At 44.9% G+C, this 24,740-nt stretch overlaps 1 protein-coding gene across 3 annotated transcripts in view; it reads left to right on the forward strand.

Annotated features, from left to right (window-relative positions):
* The first annotated feature begins 2,151 nt into the window (after positions 1 to 2,151).
* PDS5A (PDS5 cohesin associated factor A) overlaps positions 2,152 to 24,740 on the forward strand; it is a 173,020-nt gene continuing 150,431 nt past the window's right edge. The window contains exons 1-2 of one of the 3 annotated variants that reach the window (XM_050947361.1): positions 2,152 to 2,311; positions 3,082 to 3,252. In XM_050947361.1, coding sequence (XP_050803318.1) covers positions 2,285 to 2,311; positions 3,082 to 3,252 — 198 coding nt within the window. In that variant the 5' untranslated portion in view covers positions 2,152 to 2,284. Of the gene's footprint in view, positions 2,312 to 2,333; positions 2,405 to 3,081; positions 3,253 to 24,740 lie in introns of those variants that run through there. The other 2 variants (XM_050947358.1, XM_050947359.1) reach the window with 2 other exon arrangements.

Genomic DNA, 24,740 nt, shown 5'->3' on the forward strand with positions numbered 1-24,740 from the left:
GCTGCAGTCTGGGTGCTTCCAAGCCAAATTGGTCTGGGTGGAGTCTAGTCAGTGTTTCTGGCTTTGGGACTACACTTGTTCAGGCCTCTTGTTTGACACCCTTCTTTGGGACATAGGATGTTGCCATCTAGCTGCTCTAGACCCCAAAAATTAGTGTCAGAGACTTCCCAAGCCCCCTATCTTCCATTGTCTACATGGCATCCCCAATGGCTCCATCTAGGCCATAGGCACTTGTGGCTGCTCGTTTAATCCCTTCAGAGCCAACGTGGAAGGCAAGCAAGAATCAGAGGCTTAGCAAAGAAATATCTTAATCACATGACTTTACTCTTGAACACTTGAGTTACAGATCTTTAAAAACAAGTCTTAGGTTGCATCGTCCCCTAGTCTGAGCTCACCACTTTTTCCAATTCAGAAGTTTGTCAGCAATTCAGATTAGACAGAGTGCTTCCTGATACCCCATGTAAGAAGGGCTGAGGGATTGTGCCCCTTTAACCCCTGCTTGCACAGAGCAGCCTGTTCTTAAGTAGACCTCTGTTTCTCTGCCATGTACTTCACAGAGAATCTCCAGCCCCACTCCAGTTTTGCTTTCCCCACCCCACTTGTAGGGCACCAAATAAAAAAAGTCCTTTATTCATGGGGATTGCAGGGTTGACTGCTTTTTAGTGATAGGCTCTCAACAAAATGTCAAGAACCTTTGCCTAGAAGGGCAACAGTATAAGAACTGGGATAGTTTAGACATGTCAATACACAGTACAAAATGGAATTCATAATTTGACAAAGACATATCCCATTCTGTCACAGACCTAACCAAATGTGTTCAATTTCTAGGAAAGAACAGATGAAAGACTATTAAACAGCTATGGTTTTTGCATGTAAGGGCCTTCCTCAGCTCATTCACAAGCTCTCATTCTCTCTGTATAGTCAAGATCCTCCTGAAGACTTGCATCTGTGGGGATACCTGAGAAACTTGTTAGCTGACAATGTCATGTTTGACAAATAACTTGGTTACAAGTTTATACATGTACATGTACAGATGTTGATCCCCTTCTCCTATCCAATCTCTGTTACTTCCCTTGTTTATCCTTAGCTTGGGGGTTACTTGGACATAGGCTTCTTCTCTGATTAGAAAGCAATGGGTGCCACTGGAAATAAATAAAACATGGGAAAAATCATTGCACTGATCAGAGCTTAACAGCAGCAAGAAAAGTTAAAGTCAAAAGCAAACATGAATGTTCAAAAGCTAGTTGAGATATGAAGAAAAATGCAGCTCAGCAAAATTAATTGCACTTCTTTCTGGGGCAACCTGCAAGGAGAACAGAACAAAGGTAGGACAGGCAAAGGATTAATACACCAGGGAAGTTGATAACCAGAGTAATGGCTAGAACCTTGGGGAACAAAACAACTGGAATCGCGGGAAGCCGCTGGTGCCACTCCAGCAAGCCAGGTAGCACCTGCTCACAGGAGAAGCTAGCAGTGAGTGGCCTAGCGCGGCCTCGGGGCTCAGAGCAGAGCCAGAAGGCAAAGGCATTTTCCTGACTCACGCGGAGGGACGCCCCACCTCTGCAGGATTCCCGCGGGTTTCCTCTTCTGCTCCCAGCTCGCCCTGCAGTGACCCCCTAAGCCCCGGGGGCAGCTCAGCCCTGCTGGAGCGGGCAGTGCCCGAACAGGGGGTTCTCTCCCGTCCGCCTGTCACACTCGCCCTGAGACCCCGACCGTGCTCAAGCTGCTATGCAGGGGACACGGTGATGAGCAGCCCCTGGCTGTCCCCTCATCCCCCGCTTCTTCCTGGCCCGTCGGGATCGGCCAGCCCCCGCCGCCGGTCAGCTCGGGACCGCTGTTGGTTTTGGCGCCAAGCGGGAGGCGGCGCTGCTGCGGTGCTGCCCAGTACTGCCAGCCCTGCCAGCGCTAGGCACAAGGCGCGAGAGAGACGAGCCGGGGCGCGGGCTTTATTGCCAGGCTGGGGCGGGGATCCCGGCTGGGCGGCGCTGCTGGGCCAGGCCCCGGGGGGTGGGGGGAAGAGTAGCGCGGAGCCTCCTCCTGGGCTGTTCTTCCCCGGCCGGACGGAGAGCGGCACTGTGTCCCCGCGGCGCGGCGCACGCTCCGCCTGAGCCTCCCCCTCTCACCCCCGCTCCTGCCGCCGCCGAGCAGCCTCCTCCCCTCACCTCTCCCGGGGCAGGAGCCGCCGTCGCACCGCGGAGCAAGGAGGCAGCGGGAGCAAGCAGGGCGCCGGCCGGCCGGCGGTGACGGAGCAGCTGCAGCACCCACCCGGCACGGAGGCTACTCAATGCTGCACCTTCCGGAGCTGCATGAGGTAAAGGCGGCTCTGGGTCCCGCTTCCCTCCTCCCCGCCCCGCGGCAGCACTGGGGGAGGGAGGCTCTTTGTAGGCTTCGCAGAGCTAGTTGGGTGAGGGGCTCAGGGGCGGGGAGGGGGCCTGGGGCTGAGGGCACTTGAAGTTGAAGGAACAAATGAAAAGTGGAGAGTGGCCTGGTCCCCTCCCGGGGGGGCTGCCCCCCTTCTCCGGGGGGAGGTAGGGGCCAGGTGTGGGGCTCAGCACTTAGCTGCGCGGGGCTGGCTGGCCGGCAGCGGGGTTTTGTTTGGGATCCCAGCCACCTCCTTCCTCCCTCCCCCGTTGGTCTCTTTGCCTCCTGATAGTTTTGAGGCCTAACTGCTTAGGCCTCGTCTCCCAGCTCTGAGGCTTCTGTGACGGCCCCAGAGACCCGCTGGGGCCAGGATTTGGCCCTCCCCGACCCCCCCTTTGGCTATAATGGGCTTTAAACTTGGGGCATCCTTTGATCCGGGTTAAAATTTCATTGTAAAATATGAGGCTGCAAACTAATAATGTTGGACTGGAGAAGCCTCGCACTGAAAGGAGGCGCTGGAGGAGGTTGGAAAGGCAGCAGTTTGGGGGAGAGAGGTGGCTTTGTGAGGGGCATCAGTGAAGTCCTCCCCAAGGGGTTGGAGTGCAGGATTTTTGCCCTCATGATATTAAGTGGGGCCTTCTGTGAATTGAGGTTTAGAAATGGAAAAAGAGGGCTGAAAGTCGTCTCTGTTCCGCTGAACTTTTGTTTTCTGACCGATAGAGGCCGGTAGAGGACTGTGGAGAAGGAAAGTTTATAACCAGTGGCACCAGAATGGACTTTCCTGCTACCCAACCAAAACCTCCTGCCGATGGCAAGATCATCTACTATCCTCCCGGAGTAAAGGAGATAACAGACAAAATTACGAACGATGAGGTGGTCAAACGGTTGAAGGTAAGTGTCTCTTCTCCTCACCTCTCAGCATTTGCCCCTTTAAGCACTACCCAACTAAACAAACGTTTTCATCTCTCCCTTGGGAACTCCAGAGTTTTTTGATGTACTTGACATGCATATCACTTACCTCCAGATCCTCCTGGCAAAATTTGTATTATTTCTTTTTCAAAGGTCTATGATTTACTTTTGTCACTTTGGTACCATATTGCCATGTCTGCTTTTATGTATTCACCTAAAGCGGTGAGAGGTTGAATCATCAGTGTACTAATTTGTGTGTTTTGTAAGCTAATATTTTAATTTGACATGAAATAAATTAAACTACCCACAAAGGGTCAGAAGTGGAATTGCAAATATGGATTACAGGAAGCTAAATTTGTTTTTAAATGTGACGATTATTGAGAGTTCCAGGGTTTTGAAAGATATGTCATAGTCCAAGCATGGCATGATGGGAGTTGATTATATTACACACAAGTAATCGTAGTTTAGAAAGTTGGCTATTATTGATTATAAAGTTACCTGTCATTAATTTGTAGCACGTTACAAACGTAGAAGCTGTATTTCTAGAGTTTCACAATTAGACTTCTTCTTTGTGCACACACTGCTACTGAATTATAAAGATTTTAAAGTTTTGTGTTTGGACTATTCAGGGCTTGTCTACACTTGAGAGTTAATTCAGATCAAGGTAGCATGTGGATTTAGAGTGAAATAGCTGTTCTGGAATAATTTCATGTGTAGATAAGCCCATAGTGTAAATAAAGTCACAAAGTTGTTAAACTTTCATAAGTAAAAGGGATTGTTACAAGTATTTTTCTCTCCTTTTTTTGTTTTGTGGACTCTGAGGTTTACAGATGGCTTTAAATCAATTTTTTTCCAATACAGTACATTCAGATTTGCCTTGTTAACTTCTGTGCCATGGCATATTATTTTTAAATGTACGCTGAAAGTAGAGGATAAAGAAAGGTATTGATTAAATATCAGAGTCACTCAATTGGTAGTATTGTGGTCTTTGGGCCAGAGAGTTGAAGATTCAAGTCTTAAGCTAGGATTTGGGTCCATGCTCAGGATGGATGGTGTACTATGTAGGACTAGAAGGTTTCTGGCTGTCTAATCTGATTATATGGCTCTCATCACTGTAGTAGCTGGGTGTCTCACAAGTATTGAAAAACAGAACAAACAAATTATTCTTTAATCCCCTAGAAGAAGTAATTTGATTAGTTTTATAGGTGATGGGAAAAAATGTTCCTCTGTATACATTAAAAAATATATTTGAGAAATAAGTTTTTTGCATTTAATTTTGGAAGTGCCAAAACCTGTGGTTATCTCTTGCATAAGTGAGTTCCATAGTGTGGTTCCATCTCTTGTGAAAGCTCTATCTCTTGCACTCATGAGCCTCACCAAAAGTTAATTTTTTTCATTATTCCAGTGGAACATAATTGTGAGGGGTCATAATTGTAGAGGAAATGTCTCCGGACTGGCTCTGGCTGACTATCTCCAAAGGGTTTTAGAGATCTTGAATTGGAGTCTATAGAGAATGGGGAGCTAGTGTGGTGTGGAGAACATGGGTAAAGTGCCATTCCTAGATATTTGTAATATCAAGTCTGGAAGTCCATGAATATATAGATTACTGTGTCCAAGTCTATAAGATGAGATACGACATAATTTTCTGGTCAGTAGCAGATGGAAGAGGGTTTTTTTCTCCTCTTTTCTGTAAGAAAGCATGCTCTTTTAAAAACAAACATATACTTGTTTCTAATGGAGTTTTAAAAAGTTAGTTTGTAGGTTTTGAAAAAACAAACCTTTACAAGTTAGGCATAAATTAACCGGACAGTATACCTTGAAGCTGAGGTCTCTGCCAGCCTCTGGTGGCTGCCCGTGAGTAAACTAGAGATGCCATGGCTCTCTTTGGAAAAATTAGAATATGACTGTGTTTTGGCCATCTTTGGGCCTGTCCACACAGTTTTTGATTCTAGTCTAACCAGTGAAAGCCACAGTCAACTTAACTGATCACAAAACCATTATTTGATTTGTGTCTGTACAGCTTTCTGCCATCAAAACTGAATTTTGTCATCTAGACCTAATACTTGTAATAATGTGCTGCTATTATTAATTTATTTATTTATTACTATTTTCAATTTTTTATTATTGCAGCTTGGGTCATTCTGGAAACCTGTCCCATTTTGCATCAACAGCAGCAGTCTCACCCAGGACTCGTGTTTTTGTTTTTGTTTTTAAAAGTTTTCTTCCCCCACTCCCTCTTTCTGCCTATGATTACGGGTGGTGAATGAGGCTGATCTGCTGCTTACAACTGTTCAAAATCTGGACAATGTTGTGAGCACTACATCCTGCAAAATAAAGTGATGAGAATTCTGAATCGGCCTGCATCTTCTGGATGATGTAGCGAGGAAGGCCCTCAAGGGTAGCATAGGCATAAGGAATAGAATCAGGCTCTTAATGAATTGCATTGACTTCAGTGTGTATTGGATTAGACCCATAAATTGGTACCCTTGTGACATGGGTAAAGTTCATTTTGGATGTCTTAACTTCACGGTTATTGGAGAACTAGTTTTAATTGCTAGTGCCATGGTTGGAGGTATGTCCACACTGCAGAACTGTGTGCCTAATTGGTTAAACTAAAGAGTGTGCCACACTAGATAGCTGACACGTGGTGGACAGTTAAGATTCATATATTAACTATGTATTGTGTGGATATAAACTGTGTTTTAAGCCAGATGTGCCTCTAACTGATTAAAGACACTGTAAAAAGTTGCTATATGATCGTGGTTTTCATCCCGTTCTGTTCTACAAACAAATTCCAAAGTTAAGTGAATTATCCTAGATAAAAATGTCAGTTTACTTACACTGTCACTACATGATCAGTATTTAATTCTTTACTTTGTAAAGTGCTTTGGGATAACTTAAGCATGGAAGTTGTTTTATAAATTCACATTTGGCTCTGTTGTAGATTAACTTATTAAAATAGTTTTTTAAATTGTCCATAGTTAAATAAAAACACAAGACTGGTCATACTGTCTTCTGACAGTGGTCAATGCTAGATTGTTCAGAGGAAATGAATAGAGCAGTGCAATTATCAAGTGATCCCCTGCTGTCCATTCCCAGCTTCTCGAAGGTAGCGGTTTAGGGACACCTGGAGCATAGGATTGCATCCCTGACTATCCTGGCTGATAGCCACTGATGGATTGTCCTTCATTAACTTACCTAATTCTTTTTTGAGCCCAGTTATAGTTTTGGCTTTCACAACATCCCCTGCTAATAAAATTCACAGGTTGACTGGGCATTGTGTAAAGAAGCTCATACTTATGCTTATTTTAAACCAGTTGTCTGTTAATTTCATTAGGTGAACCCTGGTTCTTGTGTTAATGTGAAGGGTTATATAACACTTCCTTATTCACTTTCTCCATACCATTCGTGATTATAGCCCTCTATCATATCTTTCCTTAGTTGTCATTTTTCTAAATTGAACAATCCCAGTCTTTTTAATCTCTTCTCATATGGAAGCTGCTGCATATCCCTAGTAATTTTTGTTGACCATCGCTGGACCTTTTCCAGTTCTAATGCATCTATTTTGGGATGGGGTGACCAGAACTGCATGCAGTATTCAAAGTGTTGGCATACCATGGATTTATATAGTAGCATTATGATATTTTACTGTTTTTATCATCTATCCCTTTTTAATGGTACCTAACATTCTGTTGGCTTTTTGACTGCCGTTGCTCATTGAACAGATGTATCCACTATGGCTTCAAGATTTTTCTTGGGAGGTAACAGCTAATTTAGATCCCACCATTTTGTACTTTTAGATTTGGGATTATTTTTTCCAATATCTATTATTTTTCACTTATCAACATTGCCTTTCATCTGCCATTTTGTCCAGTCACCCAGTTTTGTGAGATTGCTTTGTAACTCTTTGCAGTCAGCTTTGGACTTAACTATCTTAAGTGATTTTGTATAATCTGTAAACTTTTCCACCTCACTGTTCACCCCCTTTTCTAGATAATTTATGAATTTGTTGAACAGCACCTGTCCTAGTAAAGTAGGGTGACCAGATAGTAAGTGTGAAAAATCGGGACCGGGGGTGGGGGAAAATAGGTGCCTATATAAGAAAAAGCCCCAACTATCGGGACTGTCCCTATAAGATCAGGACATCTGGTCACCTTATAGTAAAGATCCCTGGGGGACACAAATATTTATCTCTCTCCCCATGTATTCCAGCATTTTGTTTCTTATCTTTTACCCAGTTATGAGAAGACCTTCCCTCTTATGTCATGACTGCTTACTTTGCTTAAGGACCTCTGGTGTTGGATCTTGTCAAAGGTGTTCTGAAAGTCCAAGTATGTTATATCAGCTTGTCTGCTCTTTTGTTGATACTATTAAAGAATTCTAATAGAGTGCTGAGGCATGATTTTCCTTTATAAAAGCCGTGTTGACTCTTCCCCAACATATGTTCATCTACATGTCTGATAGTTCTATTCTGTTCTGGCATTTCAAACAGTTTGCATGGTACTAAAGTTAGGCTTAGCGGGGTGTAATTGCCGAGATCGCCTTTGGGGCTTTTAAAAAATGTTGGCGGCACATTAGTTATCAGCCAGTCATCTGATATAGAGGCTGATTTAAGCAATAAGTTACATACCAGAGTTAGTGGTTCTAGAATTTCATATTTGAGTTCCTTCAGAACTCTTAGGTGCTTTATTACTGTTTAATTTATCACTTTTATTCCAAAGCCTCCTCTACTGACACCTCAATCTGGAAAAGTCCCTCAGATTTGCCACATAAAAAGAGTGGCAAGGTGCGGGGATCTCTCTCACATCCTTTGCAGTGAAAACTGATGCAGAAAATTCATTTAGCTTCTGTGGAACAACCTTGTCTTCCTTGAGTGTTCCTTTAGCGGTGTGATCATCCAGTGGCACCCCACTGATTGTGCATCAGGCTTTCTGCTTCTGTTTTGCTTAAAAAAATTATTTGCTGTTTGTGTGTCTTTTGCCCGTTGCTCTTCAAATTCTTTTTGGCCTGCCTAATTATACTTTTACACTTGACTTGCCAGAGTTTATGCACGTTTTTATTTTCCTTGGTAGGATTTGACTTCCATTTTTTAAAGGGTGCTGCTTGCCTCTAACCACCTCTTTTATTCAGCTGTTTAGCCATAGTGGCATTTTTTTTTTGTTGTCTTCCTATTTGTTTTTTATTTGGGGTATACATTTAGTTGGAGTCTATATTATGGTGGTTTTAAATAGGTACCATGCAGCTTGCAGGCGTTTCACCTTTGTAACTGTTCCTTTTAATTTCTTTTTAACTAGCTTCCTCATTTTTTGTAGTTCCCCTTTTTGAAGTTAAGTGCTATTATGGTATTTTTCTCCCCCTACAAGGTTGTTAAATGTAATTATGTTATAGTCGCTGTTACCAAGCAGTTCAGCTATATTAGTTCTTGGACCGGATCCTGTGCTTCCGTTAGCGCTGATATTTCTAAATGTCTTTTCAAAGTCCGTACTTGGTTATTCCTGGCAACGTAAACAAAAATCTCTGATATAACTTCATCGGTCACATGGGAAAACTTTAATGTAGTTGCATATAAACTGATATAATTATCATCAATATTATTCACTAGTAACTTAATGATAGACTTACTTAAAATGCTATTATTAAGTCAAAATTATAGCAAATGTTTACATAATGAGCGGTGCAATACTGTCTGAGATCGTTATGCTGTATGCATCTTTTGTACCACTCCTTACCATTTATCTACCTGTTGATTTTTTTTTTTTTTTTTTTTTTTTTTTTTTAGTTAAAAGAGAGCATAAAATGTGACCAGCTCAAACACAGTTTTGCACCATTCACTATGCAGTTTGGGAAGTTTAAGTTTGTGACAAGGCTGGGGGAGAAAGGCACTTCAGTGTTTGTTTTTATATAGAGCCATTAGTGTAAACAGTACTGTATAGTACCCATAGGTGGTACTGTACAGTATTGTTTACGCTAATGGCTCTATATAAAATGTACCAAATGTCTAACCGGTACCTACCTCAAGGGATTTAGTCAGAGGCTCACAATAGGTACCATACAGTACAGAAAAAATATAGAACAGTAAAAAGTGCATTATATACTGAATACTTAATGGAACTGTTAGAGGTTTTTTTTGAAGGAGAGGAGAGAGGGGGATACATTTGCAGAGTACAAATTTCAACAAAGCCTTGCAACATCCTTTTTGAGGTAGGTTTGTTAACCTATTTTATATGTGAGAATGGAGATCTGTGGAGATTGACTTGTCTCAGGCCATGTAACTGTCTAACAGAGTTACTGTAACTGTCTAACAGAGATGAGATTAGAATTTTGAAGTTTTTTTTCTCTCCCTTGTGATCAGTTAATTAGACATACTACTTTTCTTCATGTAAGGGGGAGAGAGGTACTGGCAGAGTGTTTACTGTGATGGTTCCTTCATTTTGGAACTCACTATCTTGCCTTCTCTAGGACCTGGTCCATTAATACCTGGATTAGTTAGCATTTGCAGCATATTTGGAAGTTGCTTTTCCCCAGGACTTTGGTTAGGGCATGGCTTGATGGCTGGAGGAGTTTGGATAGACTTTATTTATCCACATATTAGCTGATAGATACTTGTGTCAACATAGGATGAGCAGTTCCTTTCCACTTCCCTGTTTGCCTGTCTTGTCTAGTTTTATATTATGAGCTCCTTGGAGCAGGGCTTTTGTTCTGCTTTGAATGTGCTATTGGAAATAATTACTTTTAATAATACAATATATTGTATATTATGTTTGTTAATTTATGGACTGGGTGCTTAGAGCAAAGGAAGAAGCTCTCTAAAGTTCTCTAAACATATGGAAGTAGTTATGTTGAGAGTACCTGAAAGATATGAATTGGTGTGTTATCTATAGAGAGAATCTGGTAACTAGTATTGAACATTAATGTGTTGGAGATTTTTGTGTGTGTGTTACTTTTTGAGAAAAAAGTATCTGTATTTAGTACCTTCATTGATAATTGTAGCGAACTAGTACTTAATAATGCTGTTTTTTCCAATAACATATCTGAAATTTCAGTTCTTTTCAGTAGTTTCATGACTGAGGGCCCCAATCCTGCAAACACTTACTTCTCTCCTTATCTTTATGCATATGAGTAGTCTTGAGGCTTGTGGGATTACTCAGGTATGTAAAATTAAGCACATGCTCTAAGTGTTTGCAGGATTTGAGGCTTACAGGAAAAGAGTAACCTGGTTATTATAGAGATCCATAAATAATTATTCTAGCACTTCAAAAACTTTGATTAATTGTACTTATAGTTGCAGTGGCAAACTGAGCAAATGTTCTTGAGCTATTGTGGGTACACAAGCGTAGGGCCAAATTCCTATTTTTTAGTTTACTTGGTCTAATTCTTTCAATTAGTTTTACGGTTGTAACAGTCAAGTTTCTCATTAACTAGGACAGATCACTAGTCAGTGTATAAGAAATCATAGTCTGGCTTTCTTTTTATTAAAACAAGAGCAAACCAGAATGCAAGTACACACCTCTACCTCGATATAACGCTGTTCTCGGGAGCCAAAAATTTTTACCCTGTTATAGGTGAAATCACATTATATTGAACTTGCTTTGATCTACTGGAGTGCACAGTCCTGCCCCCCCGGAGCACTGCTTTACTGCGTTATATCCGAATTCGTGTTATATTGGGTCGCATTATATCGAGGTAGAGGTGTATGTATGTTTTGCAAGCTCTCTGACTTTAGTAATCCTAAAGCATTCACCTTATGTAGGCTTCCAACTCACCCAAATATTATTGGTCCATTGGAAAATAAAGGAATAAAGTACTTCATAAGTGCAGCAACTACTAATGGCAAACTCACATCTCCAGAATTACTGTGGTGGTCTCCTGGCAACAAGAGGGTAAGTTTATTAAAACAAGAGGGTTCCCAATGATCAAATGTGTGCATCAGCCCTGGTGTAGTTTGCCTAGTTTTATAGTCAGTCTAGTCAATAACCCCTTATAGTACTTTGCCTTACGCATTCTTTAATGGACACTATTGAAGGCCTACTCTGAATAAAGAATTATTAATTTTCTCATGGACTTTTCTATGGTGCTCCCTGCTGTGGAATCGGAGTGCTTCACAAACACACATGAGTTAATCTTCATAACACCCCTTTGTGAAATGAGGGGATTTACTGTCCCCATTTTACAGGTGGGGAACTGAAGCACAGAGAGATTACGGTCAAAAGTGCTAATTTATTTTGGGTGCTCAATTTGAGATGCCTAGGACCTGTTTTTTTTTAAAGTAGTAAGCATTGTGTATATCGCTTAATATGCTCAAAGTACAGCTCCCATTGACTTCAGTTACAGCTGTGAGTGCTCAGCGCTCCTGGAAATCAGTCCCCAGGGTCTCAAGTTGGGCACCTAGAAAATAAGGAACACACAATGAATGACCATCTATGGAAAGTTTTTAGTTTTAAGTGGGGGGAGGGATAGCTCAGTGGCTTGAGCAATGGCCTGCTAAACCCAGGGTTGTAAGTTCAGTCCTTGAGGGTGCCACTTAGGGATCTGGGGCAAAAATCAGTACTTGGTCCTGCTAGTGAAGGCAGGGGGCTGGACTCAATGACCTTTCAGGGTCCCTTCCAGTTCCTATGAGATGTATATCTCCATATATTTATTTATTTAAGTGACTTGACTACCATTGGAATAGGAATTGTGTCACAGGGATAGAATCTAGTTCTCCAGGGCAGCATTCAACTGCTTTAACCATGAGACCATTTTTTCTCTTACTGCTTTATTCACTGCACACCTTCAAAGGGAGAGGAAAGATGGTCCAATGATTAGGGTGTTTGAGAAACCTGGGTTAAATTCTTAGAAATCGTTAAGAGGAGCAGGGGGCTCTTTTGGGGGTCCTCTGCTCAGTGTCCTCTTCTGATTTTTAATCTTTGACCTTCACAACTATTCCTTTTTTTCTCATTCATTGTCCCAAGAAATCATTTGTGGCTTGGGCTCAGTGGTCCCTCCCCCTTGGTTGAATGGTATAGGGAAGGTAGACTGGAAACTTCTGTTGTGCCTGTCTCATAACATAAGAACAAGGGGACATTTGATAAAATTAAAACGTGGGAAATTCATACAGTGTGTAATTAAGCTGTGGAGCTTGCTGCCACAGGAAATAATTGAGGCCAAGGTCTTAAGAAGATTCTAAAAGGGACAGGACTTTAGATGGAGTATCAATAATTTTCATAATTAATTATAACAAGTTTTGTGGAAGGGATATTAAACCTTGTGCTTCACGGCTTAAGCCAACCACCAACTATTGGAGATCAAGATTAGAGCTAATGTGGTGTGTGTGTGAGATATCTGCACCCCTAGATGCACATCTGCCTACTCCTGAATTCTTGTATCTTCGTCTGAACTCATTAAGACTACATCAGTGGTTCTCAGACTTTTGTACTGGTGACCCTTTTCACATACCAAGCCTCTGAGTGCGACCCCCGCCCCCATAAGTGAAAAACACTTTTTTATATATTTAACACCATTATAAATGCTGGAGGTAAAGCTGGGTTTAGGGTGGAGGCTGACAGCTCGCAACCTCTGGGGGGGTCCAGACCCTCAGTTTGAGAACCCCTGGACTAAATGGACCTTGGGTGTGATCTAGAATCGCAGCTCGTACATTCCTAATGTATTTGTTCCAAACTTGTGCTTAGGAAACTTTTATGCCAGCACATACCAATTTGTATTTTACTTTGTATAAGATGAAACGTTAATTATTATTTTTTGTATTGGGATAATGCCTAGAGCAGTGGTCTCCAACCTTTTTATGCCCAAAATCACTTTTTGAATCTAAGGGCAACCCAGGATCTATCCTGCCTCTTCTCCAAAGCCCCACCCTACTAGCTTCATTCCTGCCTCTCTCTGTTGCTTGCTCTCCCCCACACTCTGTCACTTTCACCGGGCTGGGGTAGAGATTTGGGAGGGGGTGTGGGCCCTGGGCTGGGGCCGAGGGGTTCACAGTGTGGAAGGGGATTCTGGGATTGGCGTGGATGAGGGGATGAAGTGTGCAAGCTCTAAGAGGGAGTTGGGTGCAGGAGAGGGTATAGGGTGCTGGCTCTGGGAGGGGCTGGGGGTTGGGGCCCAGCAGGAGGCCACACAATACTTACCTCCGGTGGCTCCTGGTCTGCGGCAGACGCAGCAAGGCTAAGGCACCCTGGCCCCACACCGCTCCCGTAAGGGCCAACACGCCCCTGTGGCTCCTGGGAGAGGGCGAGGGGCACGTGGTTCTGCGTGTTGACCCTCTCTGCAAGCACCGCCCCTGCAGGTCTCTAGACCAATGGGAGCTGTGGGGGCGGTGCTTGCAGGCAGGAGCAGCATGTGGAGGGAGACCATTGTCCTCCCATGGCCGCACTGGCCACTTCCAGGAGAGGTATGGGGCCAGAATAAGCAGGAAGTCTGTCTTAGAAGCAGTCACATTGCACTGCCGGAGATCGTAATTGACTGGGAGATCCTCTAGGATTGACCAGTCGACCGCTATCAACCTGTTGGTGACCACTGGCCTAGAGGCTTCAGCTGAGATCAGATCCACATTGTATAAGATTACAAACACATGGTAAAAGACAGTCCCCGCCTAGAAGAGTTTACCGCCTAAAAAGACAAGGCAGATGAATGATGAGAGAAGAGAAGTGTGGCATTACGCATCTGTAGTCTTCATAGCAATATTATTATGAGTATGACGTAATCATGATGTATTTTGTACAAGATAAGGTATGTGAGATATCATTGGAAAGGTTATGATTTATTGAATATGATTATCCTACTTGTATGCATATATAATTTTTGTATCTGAAGTTAAGAATATTATCTATGCATCTGTTGCAATTTTTTACACTTGGGGAATGCCACTAGACAGAATGCAGTGAATTTAGATGGCTAGCTGGAAGGGCAATTAGGGAGAACAATAGCTCTTATACGATACTAATCTCCCACTGGGGAGCCTTCCTGGGAAGCTTTCCTGGGAACACTGGAAAGAGTCTCTGAGTCATGGCTGCAGTGGCTCTTCAGCAGTGGTCACCAGCCGGTCGATCACGATCAACTGGTCGACCTTAGAGGATCTCCCAGTCAATCACGATCTTCAGTGCTGTTGCCTATCCCAGCCTCACGCCATGCCCAGAAGCTGCCAGTGCAGCCCCAGGGATGCTGGGTGGGGAGGGGGAAGGGGTCTGCCACTGTGCGCTGCTCCTGTCTGCAAGCACCGTCCCCACACCTCCCATTGGCCGAGAATGGAGCACTGTGGCCAATAGGAGCTGTGGGGATGGTGCTTGCAGAGAGGGGCAGCACGGAGAGTCATCTACCCTCCTTCCTCAGGGGTTGCTGCGACGCATTGGCCGCTTCCAGGAGCAGCGTGAGGCCGGGGTAGGCAGGGAGCCTACCTTAGTGGCAGCCACGCTACACTGCTGACCAGGAGCCACTGCCCAGTGGGAGGCCGCACCCCAGCCCTGAGCCCCCTCCCAGATCCAGCTCCCCATACCTCCTCCTGCACCCCAAGTCCCAGCCCTGATCCCCTTTGCAGAATCAGCACCCTGTACCGCTCCTCTGACCCCCTACATCCGGAGCCAGCACCCTGTACCCGTTCTTGTACTCCAATACTGCCCCAGCCCGGAGCCCCCTCCCACATCCCCTCCTGCACTCCTTCCCAGAGCTTGCACCCCTCACCCCTTCCTGCACCTCAACCCCCGTCCAAGGTTCATCCTCCCACACTGCAAACCCCTTGGCCCTAGCCCTGAGCCCGCACCCCCTCCTGAACCCCTACCCCAGTCCGGTGAAAGTTTGTGAGGGTGGGTGGGGGGGTTGGTTTGCATGGGGCGGGTCCTCAGGGAAAGGGCAGGGTAGATCCTGTGTTGCCCTTAAATTCAAAAAGTGATCTTGAGCATAAAAAGGTTGGAGACCACCAGGAACATGTGACCAAGTCTCCTGATACTGGACTCCATGATAATACTAGTGGTTTTCCACTGACTGGGCGTAGGAATCAAACTGAGAGACAAAGGATTCCCACCATATTGCAAGAACTATTTAAGGCAGAGGAGTGACAACATCATGGGTCATTCTTCACTGACTCCCTGTCAAAGAAAGAAGACTGCTGGAAACACTTGAGAAACAAAAAGACTGATATAGAGGAGAAGGACTGAACCCAGGCTAGAGGGTTGCCTAGCCTGTGAAAGGAATAATTGAAGTTTTAAGCTGCAAGCTGTCATGGTATGAACCCCTACTCTGAACCTTAGCGTCCAAAAGATGGGTACCAGCATGAATTCCTCTAAGCTTAATTACTAGCTTAGAAATGATAGAGCTGCCACCACCCAAAAATATAGTGTTTTGGGGCACTTTCTGGTCCCAAAACCCCTTGGGTCTCACAACAAAGGGAAATAAACCATTCCCCCCTCCTTTCTTCCTCCCAGATTCTCCCCTCCCTGGGTAACACTGGGAGATCCCTGTGATTCAACTCCTTGAATCTTAAAACAGAGAGGAAATTCACCTTCCCTCCCCCTTTCTCTCCCCCTCCCAGACTCTCCCTGAGAGAGAGAGAGTAATCTTAACACAGAGAGAAATCAGGCTTTTCCTCCCCACTTCTCTCCTTCCTCCCACCAATTCCCTGGTGAGTGCAGACTCCCTCCCCTTGGGTCTTACACAAGATAACCAAAAAATCAGTCAGGTTCTTAAAAAGAAAAGCTTTTAATAAAAGAAAGAAAAGTAAAAGTTGTATCTGTAAAATCAAGATGGAAAATGTTACAGGGTCTTTCAGCTTATAGACACCAGGGAGAATCCTCCCCCCAGCACAAATACAAGTTGCAACAGAGATACAATCCTTCCAGCAAAATACACATTTGCAAATAAAGAAAACAAACAAACAAAAAAGACTAAACCGCCTTTCTAACTGGTATTTACTAAATTGAACAGAAGATTGGAGAGTCTGTATACCTAACTGGTCCCTCTTAGATCCCTGAGAGAACCGAGAACAAAAAAAAACAGCACAAAACAAAGACTTTCCTCCACTGAGATTTTAAAGTGTCTTGTCTCCTGATTGGTCCTCTGGTCAGGTGTTAGTCAGGTTTACTGGACTTGTTAACCCTTTACTGTCTGTTTGACACAAACAAGTGCAGTTTGCCTTCAAAAATCTCTGCAATCTGCCTAAAACAACATTTAGGGTGAGAATTTGCTACACATATCCAATTTCTTTAGTATATTAAGCTTAGATTGCCTGTTTGTTTTATTTGCTAGGTAATCTGCTTTCATCTGTTTGCTAGCCCTTATAATCACTTAAAATCTGTCTTTTGTAGTAATAAACTTGTTTTTGTCTAAAACCAGTGTGTAGAAATCATTACTTGGGGTAGAAAGCTGTGTATATTCCTCTCCACATTGAGGGAGGGGGCGAATTTCACGAACTTACTCTGAACGGATCTCTGTGCAGCACAAGGCGATGTAATTTTGAGTTTATACTCCAGAAGGGGGTGTGCACTTGAGTGACTGGGCAGTTCCTAAGCTGAGCCTTCCCATGCAGAGCTGATATCAGCATCTGTGTGTGTTGCTACAGCTGGATTTGTGCTGGTAAAGTGCAGTCTGAAGCCCGGGGAAGGATTTGATAGGCTGCATAGCAGTATAGTGTGAAGGGAACCCAAGTTGATGGGTCAAGTGGGCTCAGTGGTACCCCAGTCCCAAATGGCACCTGGGGCGGGGAGAGAGACTTGTCACAAGAAGTATTATTCCCATTTTACAGATGGAAAAGTGGGGCACAGAGAAGTTAAGGATCACAAAGGAAATCTGTGGCAGAGCAGGTATTGAACTCAGATCTCTTGAGTCTTAGGAGCATCCCTTAATCACACGGCCAATCTCCTTCAAGTCTGGAAGACTTTATCCTCTCAGATTCAAAGTATTTTAAAAAAAAAATTTGGGCCTAAGTACATGATATACCACTAAATTCCAAGAGTTAGAACACATGGTGGATTAAAGATCTGGAAAACAGAATATACTTAAAACTTCACGTGTTCAAAGTGCTATATAAACAGTACTCCTCACAACAGTCCTGTGATATGCAGTGGTGGTGTAGTATATTGGTCCCAGGATATTAGAGAGAGAAGATGGGTGAGGTAATATCTTTTACGAGGCCAACTTATGTTGGGGAAAGAGACAATCTTTTGAGCTTACGCCGAGCTCTTCTTCAGGTCTGGAAAATGTATTTAGCTATGACATTCTGAGTACAAGGTGAAACAGCTAGTTTAGCAAGTTCTCTCTGGGTATTTGGGGGAAACTCTACAACCTTATCCTCCATGAACCCAGCCCAGGGACTTTATACATGTTTTCCAAGATACACAAATCAGGGAATCCAGACAGACCCATATTTGGCCATGACACTTTTACTGAAGGAGTTATCAGGGCTTATAGAAACTATCCTGAAACCACTTACCACACAAAGGGCCAGCTTCCTTCATGACACAACAGATTTCCTCCAGAAACTCCACAACATTAACAACCTCCCTCAGAACACTATCTTGAATCATTCCTTGTAGTTTTATCCGCATAACGCTACGTATGCTTGTCTTCCACCAGAAAGCAAAATATAGTTTTTAAATGAGCAGTAGGTACAAAATAGTTAACAGAGCATTAGTTCACAATGTATACTAAAGCCGCCTTGGTATTTAAAAATCAAACTTTGCTCCAGACTCTGACCAATGTAAACATTCTTAGGTTACGTCTACAGTACGAAATTAATTCAAACTTATTTTATTCCAATTTTCGGAAGCGATTTTATACATTTGGTGTTGTGTGTCCCCACTAAAGCACATGAATTTGTCAGAGTGCGTCCACAGTACCGAAGCTAGCATCGAATGTCGGAGTGGTGCACTCAGGTAGCTATCCCACAGTTCCTGCAGTCTCTGCCGCCCATTGGAATTGTGGGTTAAGCTCGCGGTCAGTCGGGAATCAGTTTGGAGTGGGCAAATCTACTGTGGGGGCTGCAGTGTTGCAAGTAGCCAATGCAATCATTGACTAACTACTGTCAAGGGTAGTGACTCTGGGAAATGTGCAGACCATTGTGGATGGCTTTAATATGCTGGGGTTCCCTAACTGCAGCGGAGCGATAGAACGCATATCTCTGTCTTGGACCCAGCACATCAGGGCAGCCAGTACATAAACCGCAAGGAGTACTTTTCCATGGTGCTGCAAGCACTAGTGGATCACAAGGGACTTTTCACTGACATCATCGTGGGATGGCCAGGAAAGGTGCATGACGCTTGCGTCTTCAGGAATTCTGGTCTCTTTGAACAGCTGCAGGAAGGGACTTACTTCCCAGACCAGAAAATTACTGTTGGGGATGTTGAAATGCCTATAGTTATCCTTGGGGACCAAGCCTACCCCTTAATGCCATGGCTCATGAAGCTGTACACAGGCACCCTGGACAGTGGTAAGGAGCAGTTCAACTATAGGCTGAACAAGTGCAGAATGGTGATAGAATGTGCTTTTGGACGTTTGAAAGCACGCTGGTGCGGTTTACTGACTCAGTTAGATCTCAGCACAACCAGTATTCCAATTGTAATTGCTGCTTGTTGTGTGCTCCACAATCTCTGTGAGAGTAAGGGGAAGATGTTTATGGTGAGGTGGGAGGTTGAGGCAACTCGCCTGGCTGCCAATTTCACACAGCCAGACAACAGGGCAATTAGAAGAGTACAGCAGGGCGCGCTGCGCATCAGAGAAGCTTTGAAAGCCAGTTTCATGATTGGCCAGGGTACAGTGTGACAGTTGTGTTTGTTTCTCTTGAAGTTACCCGCCCCCTATATATATGAAAGGAAATAAAGTCAAAATTGTTTAAAAACTGTTCTTTATTATTTGTTGCACAACACATTGAGAGAAATCACAAGGCGGACTGGGGCGGGGGAGAGGGTTGGGTTACAGCGGTGGAGGAGGAGGGAAGGACAAGTCAAGAAAGCAAATCAGAAGTTCGCATATGCCAGCTTTCTGGTGCTTGGGCGATCCTCTGGGGTTGAGTGTGTGGGTCCCCGTAGTCTCCCCCCTTGTGTTCTTGGGCGTCTGAGTGAGAAGGCTATGGAACTTGGGGAGGAGGGAGGACGGTTATACAGGGGCTGCAGCAGCAGTCTTTGGTCTTGCTGCCTTTCCCACCTTTCCCACATTAGCTCCACTATGCAGCGGAGCATGTCAGTTTGCTCCCCCATGACCATAGAATCCTGCCTGCTCGCATCGCGTGCTTCGTTCCTCTCTTCATGTTCCTGTAATGCTTTACGGGACTCAGCAATTGTTTGCCTCTACGCATTCAGCTGAGCCCTATCAGTGCGGGATGACTGCATGAGCTCGGCAATCATGTCTTCCCGAGCTAGTTTTTTCCGCCTTCTAATCTGGACCAGCCTCTGGAACGGAGTAGATGGGGGCCGCGTTGAAACATTTGCACCTGCGAGAGGAGAAAAAGGAAGGGTAGTATTTTAAAATATACATTTCAGAGAACAAAAGGGACATTTTGCTATGAGTAAGCCATCACACACAGGCAGGCAACAGAATTCAGCTTGCAGGCAGCCTAGGGGCACGCGGGGTTCTACTTCTTCTACATTCATTTCAGTGTTTTCAAACTGCTGGGACCCCTTTCCCATAGCAAGCAATGCCTGGTGGGTTTGCCATAAAGGAGGGCCTGCGGGCTCTCCGGGATGATCACTTCACCCAACACCCTCCGCACCCATTGCGTGGCTCTGATGAGGCCCTGAGCAAGGATGAGTCCTCTAAACTATATGCGAACAGCCCAGCGCGGCGGGGTTATCCTCCTGCCCCCCACCACGTGGCTCCAATCAGGCTCTCCCTCACCAGAATTATCTTCTCCAGGGTCATGATCTGGGAGCCCGTATTGGGAATTGAGGGAGGCTATTAACTCCAGCGTTAAGCATAGTTCCTGGCTGCGGGGGAAATGGATTCCCCATTTGCTGCCAGTGCACTGTCCTCCTCCTTTTCCTCCTCCAATGACCCTTGCTCCATGCAACTCCCCTCTTGCAGGTGTCCACGGACAGTGGTCGGGTAGTGGTGGCATCAGCCCCCATAACTTCATGGAGCTCAAGGTAAAAGCAGAATGTATGGGGCTGTGACCCAGAGTGCCCATTTGCCTCCCTGGCTTTTTGGTATGCTTGCCTGAGCTCCTTGATTTTTGTACAACACTGCTCTGTGTCTCTGGAATAGCCTCTTTCCGTCATGGTCCTGGAGACAATAGTGTATGTATTTGCGTTCCTTTTTTTGGAATGTAGTTCTGCCACAACAGACTCGTCTCCCCAACATGCGATAAGATCCTGTACCTCCCATTCGGACCATGCTGGAGCTCGTCTCCAAATCTGGGACTGCGTGATCTCTTGTGATGGTGGACTCTGCGTGGTTGCCTGTGATGTGGACTGTGCTGATGGTCACCTGTGCTGATGGTGACCAAACAGGAAATGACATTCAAAAGTTCCCGGGGCTTTTCCTGCCCACCTGGCTAGTACATTGGAGCTGAGAGTGTCATCCAGAGCGGTCACAAGGAAGCATTCTGGGATAGCTCCCAAAGGCCAATAATGTTGAGTTGCGTCCACAATACCTTTAACCCAGGATTGCAATCTTGATTTAAGTGCTACTCCACTTGCCGAGGTGGAGTAGCACAGAAATCGATTTAAAGAGCCCTTTAAATCGAAAAAGCCAGTTTGGTCATGTGGACGGAATCATTTTTTTTTTTTTTAAATTATCTCGGCTAATTCTGAAACAACAGACTAGGGTAGACCAGGCCCAAGTGTCTGAAAGTCTTCCAGACTGTAACTATCTTAATTACCATTGTTACCTAAGAATTTAAAACACATGCTTATTGTTAGTGTCACTCAAAACAGTGTATGATTGCTGGCTCTGCAGCTGCAGTTAACTAAGGGTATGTCTACATCTACAATTTTGCAGCGCTGGTTGTTACAGCTGTATTAGTACAGCTGTATAGGGCCAGCGCTGCAGAGTGGCCACACTTACAGCAACCAGTGCTGCAAGTGGTGTTAGATGTGGCCACACTGCAGCGCTGTTAGGCGGCTTCAAGGGGGGTTCGGGGAACGCGAGAGCAAACCGCAGGGAAGGAGACCTGCTTGCACGGGGGTTCGGGGAACGCGAGAGCAAACCGGGGAAGGAGACCTGCTTCCCCGCGGTTTGCTCTCGCGTTCCCCGAACCCCCCTGCAAACCACAGGGAAGGAGACCTGCTTGCACGGGGGTTCGGGGAACGCGAGAGCAAACCGGGGAAGGAGACCTGCTTGATTACCAGAGAGGCTTCCTCAGGTATGCTGCGATACCTGCTTATTCCACGGAGGTCAAGAAAAACGCTGGTAAGTGTCTACACTTGATTACCAGCGCTGGATCACCAGCGCTGGATCCTCTACACCCGAGACAAAACGGGAGTACGGCCAGCGCTGCAAACAGGGAGTTGCAGCACTGGTGATGCCCTGCAGATGTGTACACCTCCTAAGTTGCAGCGCTGTAACCCCCTCACCAGCGCTGCAACTTTGTGATGTAGACAAGCCCTCATGAACACTATTCCTGAGGCTATGCTGATGTTAGTCATTGGCTGCTGTAAAGATGTCTGCTTTACTGTTGCAGGTAAACAAAGATAGTATTGGTCCAAAATGTGTGCCTGCGTAGCCACAAAGATTGAAAATTTGTGTCCTTAAATGTCTCACCAAGTTTTAAATGCATATTTTATTTGCGTGAGGCAGATGACATGAGTGCGCTTACCTAACACAGATCTTAGAACTACAATGTTGGGCTCACTTTTGTGGCTATATTGCCAAATTTAAGTTACACCAATTAAAATTTAGCATGACATTGGTTATATTTAAACTGTCAATGTTATAGTGTTTTGTCATATCATCGAATCTTAACTGTATTCTGTCTGCTTCTATGAATAATTTTCAGACTCTGACCGTTTACTCAAACAGAGCAACTGCTCAGCGTTGTCATGTACTACTTGTATGTCATGTATGTTGCAGGGCTGCTACTAGCAGGTCAGGCTTATGTATCAGATATAGCCTGACTGCAGAGCTTACTTCTTAGCGCACGTCCAGACTAACCCGTGGCATCGGCGGGTTAAAATCGATTGCTCGGGGATCGATATATCGCGTCTAGTCTGGACGTGATGTATCGATCCCCGAGCGCGCTTACATCGATTCCGGAACTCCATCAATCCGAACGGAGTTCCGGAATCGACACGGAGAGCCGCGGACATCGAGTGCCGTGCCGTCCAGACGGGTGAGTACCTCGATTTTAGAAATTCGACTTCAGCTACGTTATTCCCGTAGCTGAAGTTGCGTATCTAAAATCGATTTTAATACCTAGTCTGGACGTGGCCTTAGAGAGATACATTCCAGATGTGTTCACTGTAAGATCCTTTAATGCTCTTCCAGGTGTGGCAAAGGTTAGCTTAAATAAGGTATTTTACACACAGAACCACTTAGTGGCTGAACAGTATAATACAGTTTAGCATTCCATTATATCTCCCCCTTTCAGCTGTACATTCCTACCATTTACAAAATATACACTATCACACTATCTTTGAAGTTCAGTGTATACCCATCTGTTAAGTATGAGTTAATCATACTAGCTTTCTAATTACACAACCCAAACATGTAACAACTTGGTCATCTGGCTGTCCATTAGTTGCAACAAGTGGCTGTGGTTGGTGTAGAATCTGAGTCACCTTGTTCTGTACCCACCATCTCTAGAGTTTGCTTGGTTGATTGTTCTTTGTGGAAAAACCTGTAGATGTCAACGGTTTTTGTTAAACTCTCCCCTGTTGATCTCAATCACATATGATCTTGGTGCTGAATTCCTTTTCTTTATAACAGCTGGAGTGATCCATAGTTTTTCTCTATCCAATTTGACACAAACACGATCACCACATTGTAGACCCAGCAGTTCTTTGAGTGATGTCTGTTGTAAAAGGGTACATTATTTCTGTATACCTGGAAAAATAGTCATTATGACCAGGTAACGATGTCCTCTAAATTCACATAAATCTGCAGCTAGTCTCTTCCAAGGCCTGTTTGATAGGGTGGTTGTTAAAGTTTCCTTGTGTTGTGTTTGGTCTGTTAGTTCTGAAGTGTTCATATGTAGTACTTTATTGTTTGTTTGTCCATGCTGATGCTCAGCCACCATACTGGATGACAGTTCATGGCATTTAGTTAATCCTTGGTGTCCTTTGTGGTTTAGGTTTAGGATTTCTCCTCTCATTTTGTCTGGAATTCTCAATGCAGTTGCCTTTTTAATCATGACTTTTTTTGACCTGCTTAATTGTCCACATGCCACAAAGTAGTCTCCTGTTACTTCCTTAATGTCCTTTAGATACTTGGGCCCAGCCGGCCCTAATGTAACTTAAAACTACTTGAAGTTGTGTGTCTGTTGAGGTTTTTGTAGCTGATGCAGTCTCTCTAACACTAGTCTTTATATATCCACATATGCCATTATGTCCTCTTCATGCTCGCAGGTAGTTGAATGCTGGGCTCTGTGACAGTGTCTGCTACTGCTAGATTTTTTTGATGAACGTATTTAGCAATTGGTTAAACTGCATTAACCTTAGCAGTAGACATTGGCATTCCAGCAGTGTCTGATCCAGGTTTTTTTTTCCTGTGGATCAGGGTTAAAAGAGGTTTATGTTCTGTTATCAGTGTAACGAAATCCAATCCACACAGATACCTTTAAAAGTTCTCAAATGCCCACATACTTGCCAGGTCCTCTTTGCCAGTTGGTGCATATTTTCTGCTTCTATGAGTGTGCGAAAGCAAAATGCAGAGGTGGACAAACTGTATGGCCTGTGGGATATGTCTGGGTTGTTGGACTTTTTTATCCGCCCTTTGAGCTCCTGCCGGAGAGCAGGGTCAGGGGCTTGCCATGCTCCAGCTGGCAAGCAGGGTCTGGAGCTTTTAGCGCAGCTCCCAGAAGTAGTGGCATGTCCCCCCTCCGGCTCCTATGTGTAGGGGCAGCCAGGGCTAGAACCATGGCCAATGGGAGCTGCAGGGGCAGCGCCTACAGATGGGGCAGTGCGCTGATCCACCTGACTGCAGCTCCATGTAAGAGCCGGAGGGGTAAGAGCTGCTGCTTCCAGTAAGTACCACCTGGAGCCTGCACCCCTGGCCCTGGCCCTAGCCCTGACCCTGACCCTGACCCGCCCTCCAAACCCCTTGGTCATAGCCTGGAGCACCCACCTGCGCCCCAAACCCCTCATCATCTGCACCCCCAGCCGGAGCCCTCAACCCCCTCTGCATCCTAACCCACTGCCCCAGCCCTGATCCTCCTCCCACTTTCCAAACCCTTCATTCCCAGCCCGGTGCACCCTCCTGCACCCCAAACCCTGCATCCATAGCCCCACCCCAGATCCTGCACCCTCAGCTGGAGCCCTCACCGTTCCCCCCGCACCCAGCCCCCTTCCTTAGTCCAGAGCCCCCTCTCACACCCTGAACTCCTCATTTCTGGCCCCATC

Source organism: Gopherus flavomarginatus, chromosome 3, assembly GCF_025201925.1.
Source record: "Gopherus flavomarginatus isolate rGopFla2 chromosome 3, rGopFla2.mat.asm, whole genome shotgun sequence".
Lineage (NCBI taxonomy): Eukaryota > Metazoa > Chordata > Testudines > Testudinidae > Gopherus > Gopherus flavomarginatus.